At 42.8% G+C, this 22,282-nt stretch overlaps 1 protein-coding gene across 1 annotated transcript; it reads right to left on the bottom strand.

The window, feature by feature from the left end:
* Window positions 1-4,067: 4,067 nt before the first annotated feature.
* Window positions 4,068-12,932, bottom strand: LOC119900116 (isoaspartyl peptidase/L-asparaginase-like). Its single transcript, XM_038714876.1, has 5 exons — window positions 12,826-12,932; window positions 11,263-11,458; window positions 5,625-5,767; window positions 5,336-5,490; window positions 4,068-4,340 (listed from the first exon to the last, which is right to left on the bottom strand). Exons 2-5 carry the CDS (start codon window positions 11,447-11,449, stop codon window positions 4,172-4,174), a joined length of 654 nt encoding a protein of 217 aa, XP_038570804.1. The 5' UTR covers window positions 11,450-11,458; window positions 12,826-12,932; the 3' UTR covers window positions 4,068-4,171.
* Window positions 12,933-22,282: the final 9,350 nt, after the last annotated feature.

Below are 22,282 nucleotides of genomic sequence, written 5' to 3'. Positions count from 1 at the left end.
TTTTTATTTGCAGTAACATAGAATTGAAACATCCTGCAGTAAATGGAGGAAATAGGAAAAACAATTAGGGATAAATAGGGAAAAACTTACAACATTTCTTTACCTTCAAAGAGTCAGTAAACAAGATATTGAAACAGTTCTATGACAAACCCCTTCTGTGCAAAGTATTACAGAGCAGCAGTTGGTATAAAGATGCAATTACACATTCATTTCACTAGATGGAAGAGCAATGTTCCTTTTCACTTGAAATACACTGTAGCGACATTCACTAACTTAAGCAAACTTTGACACTTGACGGTCTGATCTCAGATCTGATTTGCTCTTGTCACATTACTCTAATTTCACGTGCTGATGTTAGTTTGCACCGTTGTTATGGAAGAGGGGCTGCAGTTACAGCACACTGAGGTTTACACAACAGACAAAAGATGATTCATTAAAAAGGTTCAGAAAGGAATAGCTGTGGACGATGGAGGGCTTGACAATAAAACAATATTTATCGCAATATAATTTTTCTCAATAACAATTTAACAAATCTTCAATAAATATTCAATTTTATTCACTTGAATCATACACGAATTAGGACTTAATGATTTTATTAAGATGTTTTTTGAGGAAAAGGGACTGAAAAAAGCTTTTACGGTCTAACAGCCAATGTCCATTATAGCTGTGATTTAGATTGTTCTGTTTCAATGTTCTGTGAGTTTGAGTCTTTCATCCAAATGATGATTGATTCCATTTTAAATTGAAGTTTCAACTTTTTTCATTGACTTTTATGAGATAGCCTTTGTTTCTGAATTCAGACGTCTTTTCCAGAGAGTGCGACTAACTTGGCCACTGACTCGCGACAGTCTAATCACTCATTTACTGATATTGAAAGATTAGATTCAGCTGTAGCGGCCAAAATCCACTTGCGGCTGCACTAAACCTCAGTATAAAACAACTCTGATAGGATTCACTGTCACAGTAGTACTTATCTTCTCTCATGCCCCATTAGGTTATTAGTATAAGCCAATCAGAGCTGTGGTTGGGCAGTAAACTGGTTGTCAATTGGAAGCTCTTTTGACAAGATTCAAAACTAAATATTAATTTTATTTTCTACATCAAAGTCAGAAGTTGCACCATGCAACATGTGTCAGCATTGTTGTACAGCAAGAGAACAGCAAGAGCACAGACCTCATGGTCAACTATTAACCAAGCAGGTTTTGTTTATCATCTAACCAAACGTCAAACTTCACTGGTCAAAGGTCGACAAGACTGGTGAAGACGGAGAACAATGAGTCAATCTTAAAAAAAAAAAACACACCATCCTATTGTTTTTGTCAGACTACAATAATAATGTGAATGTGAATACTGACATTCTGAACACTCAGTGGCAGTGGTTAGAGTGCATACGACAGGTCCACACGCCTTCTGGGAATTGTAGGGTCAGCGGTTTGACTCCCAGCCGGTGTGAAATAAAAATCCTTTAAGAATAGGCACAATGTGTAAGAATTGGCCAGAAATCAAATCACCAGTGTTATGATCTGGAAGGATCAGGTTTGGTTATTATCAAAGAAACATAAAGAAAGTTATTAATATTACCAAAAAGTATTAATAAAGATGAATAAATACTGGGCACCACCCTGGGATCAGGGACAAATGTGAAAAACCGTCTCAAAGTGTGGTTTCGCCACCTATAACTGCCAATATTTCAACACTATTTTAGATTCATGAGGTGGGCAGTGAAAGCTGACAAATGGGGAGGTGATAGAAAAGTGGATAAGACACATGCCCTTGTTGTGGCAGACCCGGGTTCAATTCCTCACCGTGACACACTTAACCCCTAGTTGTTCCAGAGACATCTGACACATATATATAGCAATTGTAAGTCGCTTTGGATTGAAGCGTCAGCTAAATTAATTAATGTAATGAATGTGAGCACTGATGGTCAGAACACACACATAACGGCAACTCAGCCAACTGCTCTTTAAAAGGCACAACAGGATTTATTTACTTTAGCACAGATCAATGATCGACAACTTCAGCCAATAAATCCCTATCATCTATTCTAAGCAAAATAAAAGCAAACAATAATCAACAAGAATGCAAGGAGGAGACCCCATGGGTGGCCTGCCACGCAATAATCGTAAAATAATGTAGCTACTTACATAAAACGAACCCACATTCAGCGGCCTAGGTACTGAACTTTGGTGTTGATAAAATGTAGTTATTGGTTCTGCACACAGTGGCGGGAACTAACACAAGCAAAGATCCACTAAATCCTAATAACCATGGTAAAACACAATTACTTACAGCATTCATTCGGAAGCGGAGTTAATGGACAGTTATTGGCTTTGTACACTGTGTCAGGAACAACACAAGTGAAGGCCCAGCAGGTGGTACCGACCCAAATATTAAACCTGCTAGACACCAAAGCACACAGCAATAAACAGGACGCGGCGGGACGTTATTTCCCACAGAAATCACAACAATGACACTCAGGTTGCAATAACACAGGATCAAAAAATGTGTTGAGCAAAAACAAAAGAAAACAGTCTGTACTCATCTAGTGAGTTAAGACCTTCCCCTAGGGAAATAAAGTGCTGAAAATGGGTTACCTCCTGTGGCAATGGTGGTTGCAATAGAACGGCGAGGAGAAACTGGTGCGCTCTCTCTTTATGGGCTGATATCATGGCGTTGCCACAGGGGGCTCCTAAACTTGCTCCTGTGGAACTTTGGCCAGTAGGAATACAGGGTTTGAATCCCCCTTAAAAAGTCACTTTCAGGTGCGATTTAATGGCGCTGAGGGATTCTGGCGCAGTTTCTTTGTTCTAGACTTCTGGCCTACATGCAGGCCGTTTGTTTCCCATGAAGTGACAGTTCTGACAGTACAAGTCCATGTATTCTGTTGCAGAATTATCTTCTGAAGTTAGGTTCTGTCTCATCATACCACTATTTACTGTATCTCAAGTGGCGATAGTCTGATAGGGGAAGGCCTGGGCTGTACTAATACTTTCAGATGGGAGATGTGTACGAGCGGCAAGTTTGCTACGTTATACAAGGTCTCTTAGCTTTTTTAGTCTAATAAACAAACAAAATAAACTCACAAAATGTCAAGAAAGTAAAAATATTTTTACACCTACAACCACCAAGTTTTGAATTAAAGGTAGAGTACTCAGTTCCATGTACCATGATATAGAGCGAACAACGACACAGCAAGTAATGTAAATAACGTTAGCAAATGTTAGCACAGCAGCTCCAAACAGCGATTCTTACAACTCTCCTGCTACTATAGCTAACATCACAACAACAGCATGAAAGTAAGCTGAATGTCTGTTGGCAGGTCATTTACGTTAACGTTAAAAAAATCACGGCTGGAATAGTGTCGTTTCCCATTTACAGAGCCAGGGCAGTGTACAAACACCTGATTTCTTTCTGCGCACATTCTGAAATGGGAAGCTAGCAGACCGTGAGGAAATATTGTATTTGCTGAATTTGACAAAAAGATGTGGATTGACTTGGAATCGTATATCCCACCTTTAACTTATTAAACACACTTTATTCAAAATCCACAGAAACAAAACAAAAGGGTTAAAATAAACCCTTAATTCATAGAGTTAGATGTGAAAATATTCTGCCTCTAGATGCTGTCACTGCCTCTCTGATGCCCCAGCTCCCTCCTACTCGTCCCCCGCTTCACACCTCCCATGTCCCTGCCTAATCCTGCAATGTCTTCGCCGTCCCCGGGGTCGGAGCTGCTCAAAATCAGCTCGATACTATATTCCGTATCGTCAAACCGGCCTCCGTCCATCTCAGAGGCTGTGTTTGGTCCCGGGCACTAGCAGGCTGCTGAGCCTGGTTCTGTTGCTCGCTCTGCAGGCTCCAGTTCTGGTGCTCACTCTGATAAGTAAGCTGCACGGCTAACTGAGCTAACTAGCTCACAGCAGTTATGGCCTGATATGTTATAGGCTGCCTCTATTTTTATGAATATATGAATAAATTCAAAAGGGGTAGAGTAGTCTCAAATCTTACACATTGTACCTTTAAGAAAGAAAAAATCTGGTCTGAATTAATTTCACATTTCTGCATTTTAGGCAGTGCTTTGAAATTTATTTCAGCAGTCAGCATTCACACACATTTTCTGCTATAAATGCATTTTCTAGAGTCAACTGGTTTTCTACTGAACAAAACTTTATAAAAAGGCATATAATTCTATAAACTTTATGTGTGATGACTGACCTATGCACGGTGTGTCACCCACCCGTCCCTCCATCTTGTTCAGCATCCCACCAGTGGAGGTCGCACAGGCTATGTTGCCTTCACTATCCACTGCCACTGCTCCAACGGTGCCCATCTTTCCCCTACACAACATACAGGAACAGCAGAATTATGACTTTAAGATCAAAAAGATCACTAAAAGGTGTATTTAGTTTTTACACTATCCTGGCCACCAAATTATAACTAGCTAAACTTGGTTAAGGAACACCACCAAATAAATCTCTCTGTCTTTCTTTCAGCTCATCACTGTTTGTAGGCTCTGAGAAGTATGTAGCTTGCTCTTTTGTGGAGGATGCAGCTTTACTCAGCTGGGACTCACAGCTGTAACAATGAATTCCAATGATGACCCAGAGTCACAGCAAAAAAACAAACAAACAAAAACAAAAAAAATGTCCAAACATCCATAGAAGTTTCTCGAACTACTCCTGCTGCATAATCCAACTTGCTGTTTGATGTGCTCTGTATGTTCTAAAAAATCCTCACTTTTCATTTAAATCTTTACTTCAGGAAGATCTACGATATGAGGAGGCAATTACCGCAGCAGTGCATTTAGTTATGTCGTGGAGAAACTGTAAGGGATGTTCCAGTCACTTAAATGCCTCCTTAAACGCCTCTCTGAGGAGAAGAGGAGCGAGGAGCTTCAAGAGGACTTTCAAACAAGGAAGTCCAGGTGTATCCTATGAGAATCTGTTTAGTGACTGGTCATCTGATCTGATGAGACAGTAAAGGGATTGATTCCTGGACCTCCTAAGTAATAGCAGTCTCCTTAAAATGATGCTGGAGAGATTTTGGACGTCCTCTTTGGTAATACAATTCTACCATCCACATGTCTCTTCCTCGCATAGCTGACTCACATCCATCAGACGGATGGATCAACAGCAAACAAGTGGATTATACAGCAGGACTGGTTTGAGAAGTTTCTATGGACTTTTGACTTTTGACCCTTTGAGTCAATACAAACTAGCAGTAGTCAGAATTGAGTAACAAAGCTGCAAGGACTCATGTCTCTGCATCTCTCCTTTCTAATGGATTATAGTATTTGTGGAACAACGCAAACCATCTTAAAACAATGTCTCACATATGGCACTCCACAGGGTTGGCGTCAGGTGCCAGGTTCTTCTTCCAGCGCATGCGAGAGTACTCAGTGATCAGGGACTCTTGGGGTACCTCAGGGACACCCATGGCACGGGCGAACTGACTGGCACCCTCTGCTGTCAGACATGCATGAGTCGTCTGAAATAGAGAGCAAAGTTCTATACATCTATAAAACACATCTATAAACTATAACAAAACATTTGTACTCAGAAAGCACTCAGTGTATGTATACATTTGTATGCCTTGACCATCCCATTGTTAAATGTACGCACCTTGTCCATAACCAGTCTTGCTAGCTGGATAGGGTTGGCTATGTTGCGTACGGCAGACACGGCACCACTACCCAGTGTTTTCCCATCCATCACGATGGCATCCATCTCCACCTCTCCTTTGATGTTCAGCACTGACCCACACCCTGAAATTTGATTTGAGAAATGATCTTGACTCTGGGGACAAAGAATCTTTTGTGTTTGGCCTGTGGGCTGAGCTAGAGGACAGCTCACGCAGTTTTGCCCGATGGTGGCGCTAGTTAGTTAGTATATTTAGGAACCATTACAGTTTTCCTCCAATGCTCACACACATTTTCTGAAAGCATGGCTCATTTTCTTAAAACTCTAAATACAAATGCTCACACACAAAACACCACAAATATCTTGCAAAAGCAAACACTGCATTCAAAACAATGGTATATCTTCTCAAAATGAAATACTCAAAGGAACACTATGATGAGGGGACTGCTCAAGACTATTATAACAAAAAGGAATTAAAGCCTAAATTACTGAGTCTAACACTTAAAGAGGGAAAATATAGACTAGATGAAACCCTTAAATGACTATGGTTAGGCGGAAGAGTGCGACGATTGGATCAAAACGTGACAAGATTTCGGGTCATGTTAACAGCTGTCTCGCGAGACTCACTCAGTTGATATTTTCCAATCAATTTTCTCACGCAGTGAAAAACAGATGTATAACTGATAACGTTGACTCGCGGATTGAATCAACTAGGCCCAGCTGATGTAACACCGGCGTACGCTGTGACAGTAATCGAGTGAACCCACTCATGCACTGTGTCCAGACAGTTGTGATGAGTTTTTTCACTAGGAGCATAACTGAAAATATTAGGGGCACAGGCAGAACATTTAGGGGGACCTGCCTTAAAATCGACCTGCAATCCCATTTTAACTGTATTACTACATGTATGAATGCGCACAGGCACATTTGGTGTTTTTGCTAAATCTAAACCATGACTGGCCAAATAATTCATTCAAGAGTGTGACTCCATCCCAGGTCAACCTGTTTACACAAACCACCAGACCCATTTGTTGCTGTAATGGGTATCAAACCAGGTATAGATTTGGCCCAGGGCTCAACAATAACGGTGGCCTGTAAAGTAACGTCAGGACTGTTGAACTAGCAACCTACTGGCCTGATCGGGCCAGATCAAAAACATTAGTATTGAAAAAAAAAATTCACATTACAAGCTCAACATCCTGCAGTTGTTTTGCAGCTCATGGTGCGCACCATTGTCCAATCGTTGTAGTTACATGACAATTGGATGTCAAATGTTATTTCTCTAATCTCAATCAAGCGGCAACCTCTGGGTCTGAAAGAGAAACCTGCATTCTCTCTAATGGCCAGCAGGGAACGAGTTCGCTGGTTGCAAAAAGAAGCCTGGTTCCATTAGAAATAACGGCATAATGACCCTATTTTTCAGCTGAATTATTACCTCAGTAAACACTTTCATAATGCGTTCATAGCCCTATTCAGGTGGAAATAAACCAGTAAGCAGCGTAAGGTGAGAGAGCTAAGAGAGTGCATGTCATTTTTGAGTCTGTTAGTATATAATTAAAATAAAAAAAGACAGTAACATAACTTAAGTCTTTGGTTTTGTTGACACTGATACATAACATTTGGAGGGAGGGACAGTAAGTCTCAAACTCACTGGCCCAGTTGCAAAAAAGTTTAACGTTGAGCCCTAATTTGGCCACTATGTTCATCACATTGAACCAATAAGAGCAGACTGTGAAGGTCCAATTAGCAGGGTAAGAGCACAGCTTTGCTCAAAATATTGCAATGCACACAACATTATGGGTGACATACCAGAGTTCAAAAGAGGACAAATTGTTGGTGCACGTCTTGCTGGCGCATCTGTGACCAAGACAGCAAGTCTTTGTGATGTATCAAGAGCCACGGTATCCAGGGTAATGTCAGCATACCACCAAGAAGGACGAACCACATCCAACAGGATTAACTGTGGACGCAAGAGGAAGCTGTCTGAAAGGGATGTTCGGGTGCTAACCCGGATTGTATCCAAAAAACATAAAACCACGGCTGCCCAAATCACGGCAGAATTAAATGTGCACCTCAACTCTCCTGTTTCCACCAAAACTGTCCGTCGGGAGCTCCACAGGGTCAATATACACGGCCGGGCTGCTATAGCCAAACCTTTGGTCACTCGTGCCAATGCCAAACGTCGGTTTCAATGGTGCAAGGAGCGCAAATCTTGGGATGTGGACAATGTGAAACATGTATTGTTCTCTGATGAGTCCGCCTTCACTGTTTTCCCCACATCCGGGAGAGTTACGGTGTGGAGAAGCCCCAAAGAAGCGTACCACCCAGACTGTTGCATGCCCAGAGTGAAGCATGGGGGTGGATCAGTGATGGTTTGGGCTGCCATATCATGGCATTCCCTTGGCCCCATACTTGTGCTAGATGGGCGCGTCACTGCCAAGGACTACCGAACCATTCTGGAGGACCATGTGCATCCAATGGTTCAAACATTGTATCCTGAAGGAGGTGCCGTGTATCAGGATGACAATGCACCAATACACACAGCAAGACTGGTGAAAGATTGGTTTGATGAACATGAAAGTGAAGTTGAACATCTCCCATGGCCTGCACAGTCACCAGATCTAAATATTATTGAGCCACTTTGGGGTGTTTTGGAGGAGCGAGTCAGGAAACATTTTCCTCCACCAGCATCACGTCGTGACCTGGCCACTATCCTGCAAGAAGAATGGCTTAAAATCCCTCTGACCACTGTGCAGGACTTGTATATGTCATTCCCAAGACGAATTGACGCTGTACTGGCCGCAAAAGGAGGCCCTACACCATACTAATAAATTATTGTGGTCTAAAACCAGGTGTTTCAGTTTCATTGTCCAATCTCTGCAGGACTGACTATTAAAGTAGCCTATCTGAACAGTTTAAAATTTTCAAATGATTATCTTTACATTCAATCAACAATCCTATCAAAAGTAGGCCCTGAACATAAGCTATATCAATGAAAGTCACCCGTATTGCCTACAAAAAAAAAAAAACAGTTGATAGCATGTTCACTCAGAAAGCAAACAGCACAAAAATAAACACATCCATGCCTTGTTAGAAATGTCGGTTAGTTTTGGTTTCCAAACTGTCTGATGGAGATTACAACAGCGGAGCAATAAAGTTATGTCCAGCACAGTATAGGGCAGGTAGAGTTAAAAACTCATTCGCATTATTTCTCATTAAATGATGACCTTATACTTGTAATATTACAGCTTTTTACTGGACATGTCAGAGAACACAGATATATGGGAGAGATTCTAAATGTGCAGAAAGTTTTGAACCAGAGCAAAAAACCCGCTGAGGAGCTATTAAAGTGGAGCGGAGGAAAGACTAACTCAAGCCTGCATGTGTGTCGACTCAGCAGGGATGATGTTGAATAAGAAATGGAACATCAGAACAACAGCAGAAACATATCAGAAAGCAAGACAGAATGACTAAAAGCCTTACTGTGTTATATTCTGTTATACTTTTATATATAGAAATGTCACCTGCCACCTGAATTTTGTGTTTCCCTTTATATAAATTAAAAACATTTCCACCATTCATTGGTGCAGACAATTTCATCAGAATGCAGGAAATTAAGTGTGTAATGTTCAACAATTTCAGGTAATTCAGTATTGAAGATTTTGGGGCCCAGAATAGTCGAAGATTTGATGCTTCGATGGGCGGAGCCTGATTCGACAGTCAATCTCACAAGTGAAGCTTTGCAGCGAAAAGAGTATCATGCCATTTTGGCCAATTTTGGTCAATGTCTGATTTTACATACAACTACCAATTTTCTCCCAATAAGTTAATATACAGCCTATTACAATATACATTTCAACGTTTAATGCTGTAAATAAACATGTGAAAAGAGTAAGAAAAACAAATGACAAAATGTGCACCTCGTCGAAAGTCCAGATGGAGGAACAATGCAGTATGTGTGGGAAAATTAATTCATTTAAAAAAAAAAAAATCACACAACACCACTATTGCTTGGATTTTAGATTACCTCAGTTTGTCAGATTTGATAACAAAATATCTGAGACTATTTTAACTAAAACAGGAGCACCACAGGGCACAGTTTATCCCCTTTTTTATTCACACTCTACACCGCTTGTTTTTAAGAAGGCCCAGTCAAGGCTATTTTTCCTAAGGAAATTAAGATCCTTTGATGTGAGCAGAAATCTGCTTTATACCTTCTATCAAGGAACTATATTTTATTCTGTGCTTAGCTGGGGAGGCAGCATTACTGTAGAGGATAAAAATAGGATTAATAAGTTGATTAAAAAGGCTGGCTTTGTGATCGGCCTTCCCCCTGAGTCACCACCCACTCAACAGTGTCCTTAAGACACTTAGTAGTTCCTTTAGTGGCCGATTTAAGATGCCTCGTCGGTGTTCTACTGAACGGCTCAGAAGGTATTGTATTCCAACAGCAATTCGATTTTTTAAAGAGGTGGTATTATGCTCATTTTCAGGTTCAAAATCTTAATTAGGGGTTGTGCCAGAACAGGTTTACATGGTTTCATTTTCAAAAAACACCATATTTTTCTCATACTGCACATTGCTGCAGCTCCTCTTTTCACCCTGTGTGTTGTACGCTCCGCTCTTGAGCTACAGAGTGATGCATTTTACTTCTACAAAATCTTTGTTGGGAGTTGCACATGCGCAGTTCCCAGGTAAGGACTACTAGCCAATCAGAAGCAGAGAAGGGCGGGTCGTAAGAAACAAGGTAGTGTGATCCAAATCAAAGCCGCTTCAGACTGCGACCGTAACCTAGCAGATGGTATAAGTTACTCTCAAGTCCACATCATCATTGTTCCACATCTTACCATAAACCACTACAAAAATCACCATATGTCAACTCAACTTTACATAAAAATTGGCCAAACAATTTGAACGTTTGCTCAGTAGCTTTCACATCGGGTGTAACGTTAGCATTATAGCTATAACTTTAGCTGTGTTAGCCAACGCACTTGAAAAGTCTGAAGTTACATTGCCGTGTTTATTTTAAATATAATTCACAATAAAGCATACTTACAGGTTGTGCATGGAAATTCACAATCACAAACAGAGTCAGAGTTGCATCTTCTTTTAGGACTAAACGTTGAACTGTTGCCGGTGTTCTGACGATCTATGCTGCCTTGCTGAAAAAAGCTACCACAGCGCAAATCGATAGACTCGACTCTACTCGGACCTGCTCTGTTTTCCATTGCAGATAGTATACACACTTTGGGCTTTTTCACTTTGCAAACCTGTTACATGCACAAGAGAGAGATAAACTCAAGATAGACTCAATAAAGGAGAGGGGAAAAAGCCAAAAAGCATAATACCACCTCTTTAATGAATATTTCTGATTTTTGTCTTTAAGCTTTTCAGCTGGTCACATTTAAAAAAAAACTGTCAGCCTCTTTCTAAAGGCTTTAAATGGGTGCATTGTTTTGTTGTTTTCTTTTGTCTTGTTTGTACATACTGGTTGTCCTTTCTGTCTATACTGTATGTTGTGTGATGTATGCTGGTGGCAATTGAGTTTCCCAATTGGGGATTAATAAAGTTTTTCTATTCTATTCTAACATACAGTAGTGTGTGTGTGTTTTTACAATACCTGCATTAAAGGCGGGGTTATTCTCCAGCTGGGTCACAGCCTCTACCACAGCGTCCATGCTGCTGCCCCCTCCCTGGAGTATAACATACCCTGCTCGGGCTGCTGAGCACACCCCCGAAGTGGACTTCTCTGACCGCTCCTTTGGGATATGACCCGCCCCTCCGTGGACCACCAGCACTGGCAACATGTCAATCACCTGAGAAGGAAATGTGGGGAGACAAGATGTGACACTTGATGTAGACACTAGAGTAAATAAACAAACATTTTCAAAAAGTCATTGCAGAAAAAGGTTTGTATCTATACCAGTGCTTGAAGGGGTACCAATCACAGCCTGGTTGGGGCGGGCAATTTAAAAACAATGGTTAACGAGCTACAGCAAACTTTTAAAATGTTGAACTTGTTGTTTGCATGAATGGTTATGATCGTTGACTCATTAGTACTTAGCATTCACAAATCGGAGACTATCTACCATGTACACATTTTCTTGCACAAGGATTTAATAAATGAAAACAACCCACAAAAACGTCCAACTGGAAATAATATTAGTTTATTATTATTATTATAGTTTGGCCTACTATTAGCCTATGTGAAATTATAATGAAACAGTGGTGTGATATCAGAACGGTTTTATTTGTTAAACAGAATTGTTGAATCTCAACTAAAAAAACTATTGAAATGTTACAAATACTCAACATGTGAATGGGGAGCACTGATTGTTTTCACGTGTGTGTGTGTGTGTGTGTGTGCAGGGACGTGCACAGGGGGGTTGCTCTGGTTGCCCGGGCAACTGCCCGTTTGCCTTTCCTGACTCAAGTTGCCCTTCCGACTCGCCCTTCCGAGAAAAAAAAATAAAATAAAAAATAATCGCGATCGCAAAGCCTCATTCACTTCCATTCGGGCACCGAAAGTGAAAGTCAGTAGGGGAAGGGCAAACTCTGTTTAAGTGGCTGCACTGCTGCAGCGCTGCCTGCACGTCAGTCGATTCTGTTCCCTACCGGAATTCCTGTTTCCTTCCTTTATGCAATCATACTACAACAAATCATGCGTAGTTTTGCCCAGTTACCATACGTGATACGTACCAACAGAAGTGAATACGAGCTAGAAGCGCAACTGAATGTACGGGAAGCCAAAAGGTTAAAAAGGATAGTATTTTTTCCGAAATCTAAGCGTTTTTTTATTTAATATTTTATTAGAAGCGAGTTTTCCCCATCTGTCAATTCAATCTAGATTATTTTTTTCAAATAAAAATCAATCCATTGCACCATGCACTAATTTTCCGTCGCGGCTGGTGTGATCGCGTAACACTTTCTAGTTTAAATATATTTTGCACGAGAGCCGCTCGTGTGCGAGCCGAATTGACGAGACACATTAGGAAAGCTGAACTCGTGTTATATCCAACAAACAAGACATGGTCTGCATGTATCGGGGCTCATGGTCACATAAATGGTCAGCAGGACAACTAACGTTATTAATAATGCTGCTGTCACTGGATAAACCCGACCCAGGTCTACGTGTGGTGGATTACTAATTGTTCGCTTTATGCCAAGTCTCAGTGCTACTTACCGTGAGGGTCGACCGATCTGCACGCAACTGGACGACTGGACGCTGACGTAATCCGCTTTTATATTTTGGCTTGAAAACCTTACGACAAAGCCCCAACACTTCCGGGATACTATCAGACTAAAATGCACTGTCTGCTTTCAACTTTTAGTAGGCTATGTTTAATAATGCTCATTGGTAAATTAAAGAAATATATGAATATTAGCCTACATCTGTAAAAAACGAAATGTTGTTGTCGTGTAATATTGACTTTTACTGAGGAATTCTGTTACAGGATTTAAGATTATTATTTTTATTAATAATAATGTTAATTAATATATATATTATTATTATTATTAATAATAATAATAGGCTAATATTACAGTTTTTTTCAATTGCTAAGATGCAATGGTTTCAAAACTCTATACACAGTGAGCACAACAGAAGTATATGTGGGCCAAACTGAGGATCAATTATCATTGCTTTGGCACAAAATGCATTCAATGACTACATCTTTCAAATTACATTAATTCTTTTCTCACTTCGACACAACAACCGCCAAAACTCTGTGTACTTACAGGCCAATTTGCACATGCTTACATACTGTTTTCAAAACTGTTAAACTTAAGTTCAAAACAATAACATAATACAAACTGAATAAGACAGCAATTTGCTACAATTCTACAGTAATATTTTAATGAAATATATTGTAAATCCTAAAATTAAATGCTATAAAAACAATTGGACCAACCACAGCTGATTCTCATTGTAGATGAACATCTACACAGGTGTTACTCTTTCAATTTCATTACAAAAAGAGACAACTGCTCAGTAGTTTTGCATTGTGATGTAAACATGGACCCAGCCAGAAATAGAAAAGTGGCTGAAAGAGGAAGAAGAGTGGCTGGGAGGGGGCGAGGAATACGTATGCGTGGTGGAAGAAGAATAAGAGGAAGATCAAGAGCTGTAGTCTCAGATGAGATCAAAGCTACTGTAACTGATCGTGTAGTAAATCATGGTCTCTCAATGAGAGAGGCTGGTCAGAGAGTGCAGCCAAATCTGCAATGCTCAACAGTGGCATCTATTGTTAGAGTTTTCCGGCAAACCAACAGGTTACTTATATTCCGCAAGGGCATTTGACTGAGTTGCACATTACAGAAGTAAATAGACTTGTGTGTAATTGCTTTTGCATTTCTGCCTAGGACTCAACGGTTACCTCACACAGGTGGGAGAGGAAGGATGTTCACTGATGTGCAGGAAACTGCCATTGTTGATATGGTCATCAGAAACAATGGCATAAAACTCACTGAGATTCAAGAAAGAGTCTTGGCAGACAACATTACTTTAGCAAATATTCACAGTGTAAGCATAACAACTATTTCTAGTGTCCTGAAAAAACATCAGGTAAGGATGAAACAGTTGTACACTGTGCCTTTTGAGAGGAACTCTGAACATGTCAAGCAACTCAGGAACCAATATGTCCAGGTAAGATCACAATAAAATACAGAACTGTTTTTGAACAAAACCAACTTCTTAGGTAATGTTTACTACTGTAACAGCTTATGTTGCCTTGTGGATTTATTTTAGAGAGTCATGGAGATTGAAGGCAGGCAAACACCCCACATTTTCATCTTTGTGGATGAGGCGGGTTTCAACTTGGCCAGAACACGGCGACGAGGAAGGAATGTGATTGGGAAGAGAGCCACAGTGGATGTCCCGGACGAGAGGGGTGCCAACATCACAATGTGCGCAGCAATATCCACTGATGGACTGCTGTTACACAAACCACTAATTGGGCCAAACAACACTGAACGTCTCCTTGCGTTCAAGCATGATCTCTATGGAAGGGTTGTGCTAGGTGAGGAAAGGGATGGAGAGAGAAGAAATCAGCCAACATTTATAATTGTAAGAGACAATGTGGCATTTCACCACTCCCGTGCAGTCACCGAGTGGTTTGCAGCCCATCCCAGAATGGTGTCACTTTTCCTCCCACCTTTCTCTCCATTCCTCAACCCCATAGAGGAATTCCTTTCCTAATGGAGGTGGAAAGTTTATGACCACCATCCACATGATCAAATGTCCCTCCTAGACGCAATGAATGCTGGATGCCTGGACATATCAGCAGAAGAACATAAACACATACTTTTATAGGAGAGCTTTTCCCGATCTTATTTGACTTTATTTTATCCCTTTTATTTTATTGTATTTTACTAATTTTATATTAAATTTTCATGCTCTTATCTTTTTTTTTTGTATTATTCTTTACACTTGTTAAAGCACTTTGTAACTTGTTTTTGAAAAGTGCTCTACAAATAAGGATTATTATTATTATATTATTATAAGATTGCCAGGGATGGATCAGGCATGCCAGAAGATTCTTTCCTAGGTGTATTGCCCTAGATGACATAAGATGTGATGTGGATGAGAACCTGTGGCCAAATGGAGAAGACCGACTAAATTAGCATTACTATTGTATCTGCATCAGTGGATGGTGTATATACAAATTCTTGTATTTTGGAATTACTCAGTGTAAAAAATAAAAATTTATAAAAGACATAAAATATATTGAAGCATTCTGCATCATGTCTGATTCATTCCAGTAACCTATATTACAGTGAATTATAAACAGAGATGTGTCCTTGTTTTACACAAGAAAACATTGTATAATGCTACCTGTTGTTAGTGTTTTTTAGGTCATTGTTTTGTGGGTGACAAAGTGTGTTTGTTGTCTGTCAACCTTTGCTAGTGTTCTGGAAGAATGAGTTGATTTGAGACATGTATGAAGTTATTTGGTAGTTTTAGTGCATTTTGAAAGTGAAATGAACTGCTGTGCCGAGCTGAAAGTTGGTTTGGAGAACTGTGTGAAGAGTTTTGAAAAAGTGACCTAAGTATTGGGAAATGTGTCCTAGCGACTGTAAAAAAACTGTAATCTCACCTCCAAAAGTCACTCAAACCACCAAAACACTTCATACAAGTCTCAAAATAAACTCGTTCAACCAAACACTGGTGACAGTTCTCACTCAGAAAGCATACAATCTCACTCATAACACACTGACCTACAAAACACTAACAACAGGAAGCATTAGGATATTTTATGAACTTTTATATTCTAAATGTGACTGATTTTTTCATATAAATCAGTATTTCATTTTAGCATACAGCTGTTCTCAGTCACTTTGGTACATTTCTCAGATCAGAATTGAAATTCTACTTGTTCAGCCTTCACATCATCTAGTCTCTTGTGCACATCATATGTAAAAGCAATTTCTCAGTCTTTTCAAATTGCAAATTATTATGTACAATTGTCCTATGTCCTACAGTAAATTGATGAAGATCTATTGTGCTGTGAATAAGAATCTGTGGCCCAATAGACAGGAATGTCAACCTGAGGGGGTGTTTCCATGTTTCCCTTTCTTATTTTGTAACTCTTTCCATTATGCAATGCAGTGCTGTAAAATAGTCTTGTTTTTTATTTTTTGCATCACTATGACATGCTCTATCAACAGATTACAGTGTATACAGTAAAAGTGTAACTGTGAATCCTGTCCAATCTCTTGCAATGTTTACTGTAACTCTGTATTGTTGAAATTGATCTATGCCAGACAGAAAAAGTGCAGCCTTGTGCATTTTCATTCATTGTCATCCAAACTTTAGCCATAATTTACCAATACAAATTGTTTTGCAAATGTTAAGGATGATTCTAGAAATGTACCAAAGCGACTAAGAAAAAATATAAGAATAACATATTTCCACTTTATTGACTGTACTATAGTTGTAGTGAAGATCCTCAATTTATCTTTATTTTGTTCACTTCCTTTACCTCACTTCCTTTAGTTCCTGTTCTTATCACTGATTGGCTCCCACTTCCACCTTTCATTCCTCCTAATTGAGTTGATTGAGTTCACCTGTTAGTTCACACTATTTAAGGACTGCACTCCCTTTCACTCACTCTTTCACTTCCACATGGGGCGGCAGTTCTGGTAAGAGAAGTTTAATTTACTCTTTAGTTTTGTCCTATGTTTATGAAAACTTAGTTTAGATGTCTTATTTCTTGAAATGGACATGTGAGTTTAGTTTCTAATCTTATGTTTGCTTTCTTTCAGATCGAACAACTCCTGTCTTTCTTTTCCCTCATTATGTTGACAAATGCCTCATCTGAATTGGAAGAATTAAAACGTTTTTCAGAGGATATTCATATTTTCCTGGCTTCCTTCTACACATTCTGACCGATGCGCCCAGTGACTATAGCAAATGTACCCTTTTGAACCCTTCCTACTTTACATGGTCCTTTGAGCCGGAGGCTAGACTGTCATGGATTCACAGCCATTAGATGGGACTCTTCGACATTCAGGTTCTGAAAGCCGACCACCTACCCATCTACAAGATTATGAAGTGCAATATCCAAGAGTGAAAGGTGCTGCATGTCAGACAGAATACATGTTGCATACAACAGACACATGGGTTGCAGGATGACCAAGATGATCAACGGAGACAGGAGCCTGACATTGAGGCTTTAACTGATTTTGATGAGTCTGTGCCTACTGATCAGGTTGAAATCATGAAGGAGATTTTAGTGACAATGAGAGGTATTCAACGTTGCATGAATAGATCATCTACTTCTCATTCATCCAGGTCTGGGTCATCTACATGTGGCAGACAATCTGTGTATAACGCACTAGTAACTTCTCCAGCAAACCAGCAAGGCTCTTCCTCTCCAAGGGTTAAACCACCATGTCAGTCATCTTCTTGTCCACCAGAGGTCAGCCATCATCCTGTTGCTGTTTCCTCTGCCATGCCCTATTTACCTAACTTGTCAATCCGTGATGCTGCAATTCCGTCAGCTGGTCTGCCTAGGCCTATCCTTCACAAAACCTGCTACCTTCAAGTTTTCCTGCAGCACCACCAGAGTCACGCTCAAATAGCCTTTGAATTCTCAGGTTGTAAACCCTGGTCAGCCTCTTGTTTCCCTTTCCTCCCAGCCTCCGTCAACATTTCATGACCACCGTGAACAGAAATCCTCAGCACCACCTTCTGGCAGAACCCATGTTTACAAGCTTGAGGGCCCTTCTTTCCCAGATTTCTCTTGATAACTTGGCCTCCGTGTACAAGCACTTGTTGGTCTGCTTAGTACAATGGAAGATGCAGGACATGCAGAACTCCTCTGTGGCTCTCATGTGGATCGTCTCCTGAAGCTTCCTGCAGAACACTCAAGTCGCTTTAAACGGCATGTTTACAGGAGCCAAGGTGCTTTGAAATATGATCTGCTTATATTCTCATCGTGGTTGCAAACTGAAATTCTGTCGGACTCTCTCCCTCTGTATGCAACCTCATCCCATTATTGCATGTTACTAACACAACTTCTCCCCTTTCCGGTAGTCTTGTGCTTTCTCGTCCCTCTCGCCTCTCCTCCTATCACTTTCTGCAGGTTTTCTGGCTCTGGATCTGTGGCTGCGGGTCACCTGCTGCCCCGTGTTCCTGCTCGGCGCCCTCTGCTGCAACGACTATTGTTACTAGTCTTATTATAATTGTTGTTATAATCATTAACATTACAATTATTATCATTAACACTACTATAAATATCTATACCATTTTATAAAAAAGCAATAAACAGCTGACATAGTAAGACAACTAAGAGAAAAATGAAAAACAGTCCAGCACACTAAATAAGCAACACAGCACAGCCACGAGAGCTGGAATAATAACAATTCATTTAATTAAGTAACTGAAAGAAAAGCATCAAGAATAATTCTACCAGGGACAACCTAAATTTGTTTGTCTATGTATGAGACTGTATGCATGTGGGTGTGTACGTGTGTGCGCCTATTAGAGAATGTAGTTGTTAGTGAGAGTGGGACGCCACAACTGTGCCACACTTACCCCAGCAACAGGCAGGCAAAAACCCCAGTAGCCAATAGGGGAGGGAGAAAGGAAAAAAAAAAAAAAAAATCAATCAAAAAAAGACTCCCAGATGCACCGTGATGCAAACGCGGAAGACCCCAACCCAAATGCCAGTTGACAACGTAATGCCGACAGAACGCAAGAAGCGTAACCTGCGGAAGCGCAGCGCCCGGACTGACCGCAGTGTGCACACAACATAGACCAGTGCCCCCCCCATACCCAGCACCCCACCGCCGCGCAGCGAACAACCAAAATGCCCAAATGCCACAGAATCATCAACACCAATGCACAAGTGACGAGCCCAACGTGCACACTGCGCGAGCACGGCGAGCAAGTGGAACAACACGACAGCGAAAGCCAGCGGAGAGAAACACCAGCAGCAAGTCCCAGCCCGGCCGCAAACGTGCCGCACAGGTCACCGTGTACCCCCAATAAAAGTCCGCCGTCCCCCCAACCGCCGGAAAAACTAAGGCCGCCAGCCGACATCCCTAATGCACCGTGAAACACCAGCCAAACCAGCAACGAGGCAAAATTAACAAGTAAACCGGAGCACAGCACAGCCCTGCCCTGCACCCACACTGCACATCCGAAAACTAACTATATACCTCAGTATCCAGAGGGGTCCAACAACTGGCCGATAAAAAATGGGGAAGCATGGATCCGAGGCCAACGAAGCAAAACAGGGACGCAAACTGGTCCCTCCAAGCCAACGAGGAAATGCCTTCCCCGGACTCCAATGCACAAACTAAACGCCCAGCAGCCATTCAGAGACCCTGCCCAGGGAAAAAGCACAATGCATCAAGATGCATCGACAATTGCCCCACAATCCCACCGCAGCCCTCCAAACCGCAACCGGATCAACCCGTGCAGAGACCCCCACCCCCAGAAGCCAGGGCACCCTGCGACCCCCCAAAGCGCAAAGGACCCCAGACCGCATGTCCCGGGGGAAGCTGTACCCCGCCCCAAGGAAGAACAGCAGAAGGCCGTGCCGGGAAGCTCCCTGCCACCAGGGAGCGATAACGTGGGAGAACCAGCCAGAGGCATCCCTCCCCAGAGTGCAGGAAGTGCCAGCAGCCCCCAAGGCCGATCTCATCCAGTCCAGCCCCCCAGTCAAGCACCCCAAGGAGGAGCACCAAAACCTACCCCAACAACATGGGCCATGCGCCCCAGAGACTCCTGAATGCCCCCGCTGTGAGAGAGCTGGCAGGGGGAAGCAGCGGGAGCCCCACAGGGACACACCACCCGCCCAGAAATGAGCAAGAGTCCCCAGATCCCTAGGTCAAGGCGGGCCCCCACGCCAGGGGAGCCCCGACCCCCCCCCCCCAGCCCACCCCAGATCAGGCAAGGCCGTCACCAACCCCACAGCACCCCCGACGCCCGGGGCTCCAGGGGCAGGACACAAGGCCAATGAGAATTTTCCCCACTCCATCAACCCCTCTGCCTGCCTCTGTAAATGTATTGTTTTGTGTTGGATGCATGTCATGGATTGTGAAGTGTTGTATGGTGGAGTAAAGATAAGGTGTGTGGTAACTAAGGTGCAGTTAAAATTGGAGGGTAGTTGTGACACAGGCACCCCACAACTGTCAGGTAGTGGAGCCTCCCATCGTGCCCCTCTCACCCCCCAAGCCCTCTGTGTCTAATGTGTAATTAAAATTGAGGGGTGGCCAGTGGGGGAGGAAGAAGGGCGAGGCCGCAATAAAGCAGCCCCACCCACCAAACGCCCTGCAGCCTGCCCAACCCCCAGAGTCCTAAGGGTGTATGTTGTGAGACATGACCAAAGGGGGAAAGGTGAAGGAGGTCAAAGGCAGGCCTCAGTGGGACCAGATTCCTGATTGGCCCCATCATTCATTCAGTCCCGTCCCCCACCCCCCTAAGCAGAAGGCCGCCAGGTCCCTCCAGCCCAGGGCTTATAGCAAGAGCCCCTCTAGCACCGGCAGCACCCCATAATCAGCGACAACCCCGCCGATCCCCAGGACGGGTCCAGGGGGGCCCAGCCCCCCAGCGCGCAGAGGCTCCAAGGCCCCGAGCCCCAGACCCCCACACACCCCAGAGGCAGGTCAGTGCAGCCCCAACCCAAAGTCCAACAATCGCCCGTCCTCGCCGGGGCCCCTCCGGCAGCCCCTCTGCCACCCCCCACCTCACCGCCTTGACTATTTTTTGGTTAGCAGCTCAATTATGACAGACATTTCCAACACTTAGATTCACCCTATCACTATCAGTGATCATGCACCAGTTTCTATCACTCTTACTAAAAAAAGGGTCACATGGCCAACTAGAAATTGGAGATTTAATGCATCATTGCAGAGACAGCAATCACCCCGCGACAGCAGCAACAGCCCCTCAGCCCTAGGGAGTCAGCAGATGCACTCAGCCCTTAGGACTCAACACGACCACAATCCAGAGGGCCGCGACGCGACCGCAAAGCAACCATCGACACACACCAAAGCACAATCCCTCCCACACAGGATCCCGCACAACCACCAAGCATCCAGTCCAGACACTAAACTCCAGAGGAGATACCCCCGACCAGCCCGCACCCCCAACCCACCCCATCAACCCCTTCTTCCCGGTCCCCCACCCCTCCAACAACCAGTCGCCAGACCCCTCAGAGAACCGAAATGCAATTATCAGGATGCAAAGCATGCACACAGGACAGAGCCTCACCAGCCCAGTCCAGGCCTGCACCTGATGCCCCCAACCCCTGACAAGCACGCAAGCCAATAATGACCTACAGGTGAGCCAACCAACACTACCCCGCTACCATCTAACTAGCGGCACACAACAGCCAAGTAATGCGCTGCACAGGAGAGATGCCAGCCGGCGCAAACCGCCCCCATCCCCCCCGCTGCCAGGGAGACCACAGACCCCACCCACGGCTACACCGTGACCCACACCGCACGTTCACCACCGGACCGAAACCACCACAAGCAGAACCAGAGAGATTGGAATTGTGTCAAATTGTTTTTTTATAGCAGACATTTTCTCCATGCTAATGTAATCTATAAGGTGATTCTGATATTGGGTGATACTTATATTCTTTTTGGCCTTCCAGTTCATGAGGATAGTTTTCTTGGCGATGCATAAGGCAGTGAGAAGCATGTATGATGTGTTAACCTCATACTAATGTCACTTAGGTCCCCCAGCACACAGAGTAATGGGGAAACTGGGGCAGGGTAACTTAGCCATATCAATAGGTCTTCACATATCTTCTGACAGAACTTTTGAACAGGTGTACATTGCCACATAGCATGCATGTAACTATCAGATATGTTACCTGAGCAGTTCTGGCAGATGTTTGACTGCATAAGACCCATTCTGAACATCCTTTGTTCAGTGTCACTCTCCACACTTGCTGACTGCAAGTAACTTGACAGTTCATTTTCAATAGCCCCCCTCTTGGTTGGTGCAGTGGTGGTGGCTGTGCGCTGCTTGAAGAAGCTTGCCAGTGTCTTAGCTTTTGGTGCTACTGCTGCTTCTCCATCTGCAGGCTCAGGCACAGTGGGCACACGTAGGTAAGGCGGTTGATCAGCCAGTAGCGTCTCCACCTCCAGGACAGCTCTGTGCTTCAATGCATCGACTTTTT

This window comes from Micropterus salmoides, unplaced genomic scaffold (assembly GCF_014851395.1).
Source record: "Micropterus salmoides isolate LMB-PRFRI ecotype aquatic unplaced genomic scaffold, ASM1485139v1 Ms_hic_scaffold_1256, whole genome shotgun sequence".
Taxonomy (NCBI): Eukaryota; Metazoa; Chordata; class Actinopteri; order Centrarchiformes; family Centrarchidae; genus Micropterus; species Micropterus salmoides.
The sequence above is the reverse complement of the archived record's forward strand: the minus strand, read 5'-3'. Positions and strand labels throughout refer to the sequence as shown.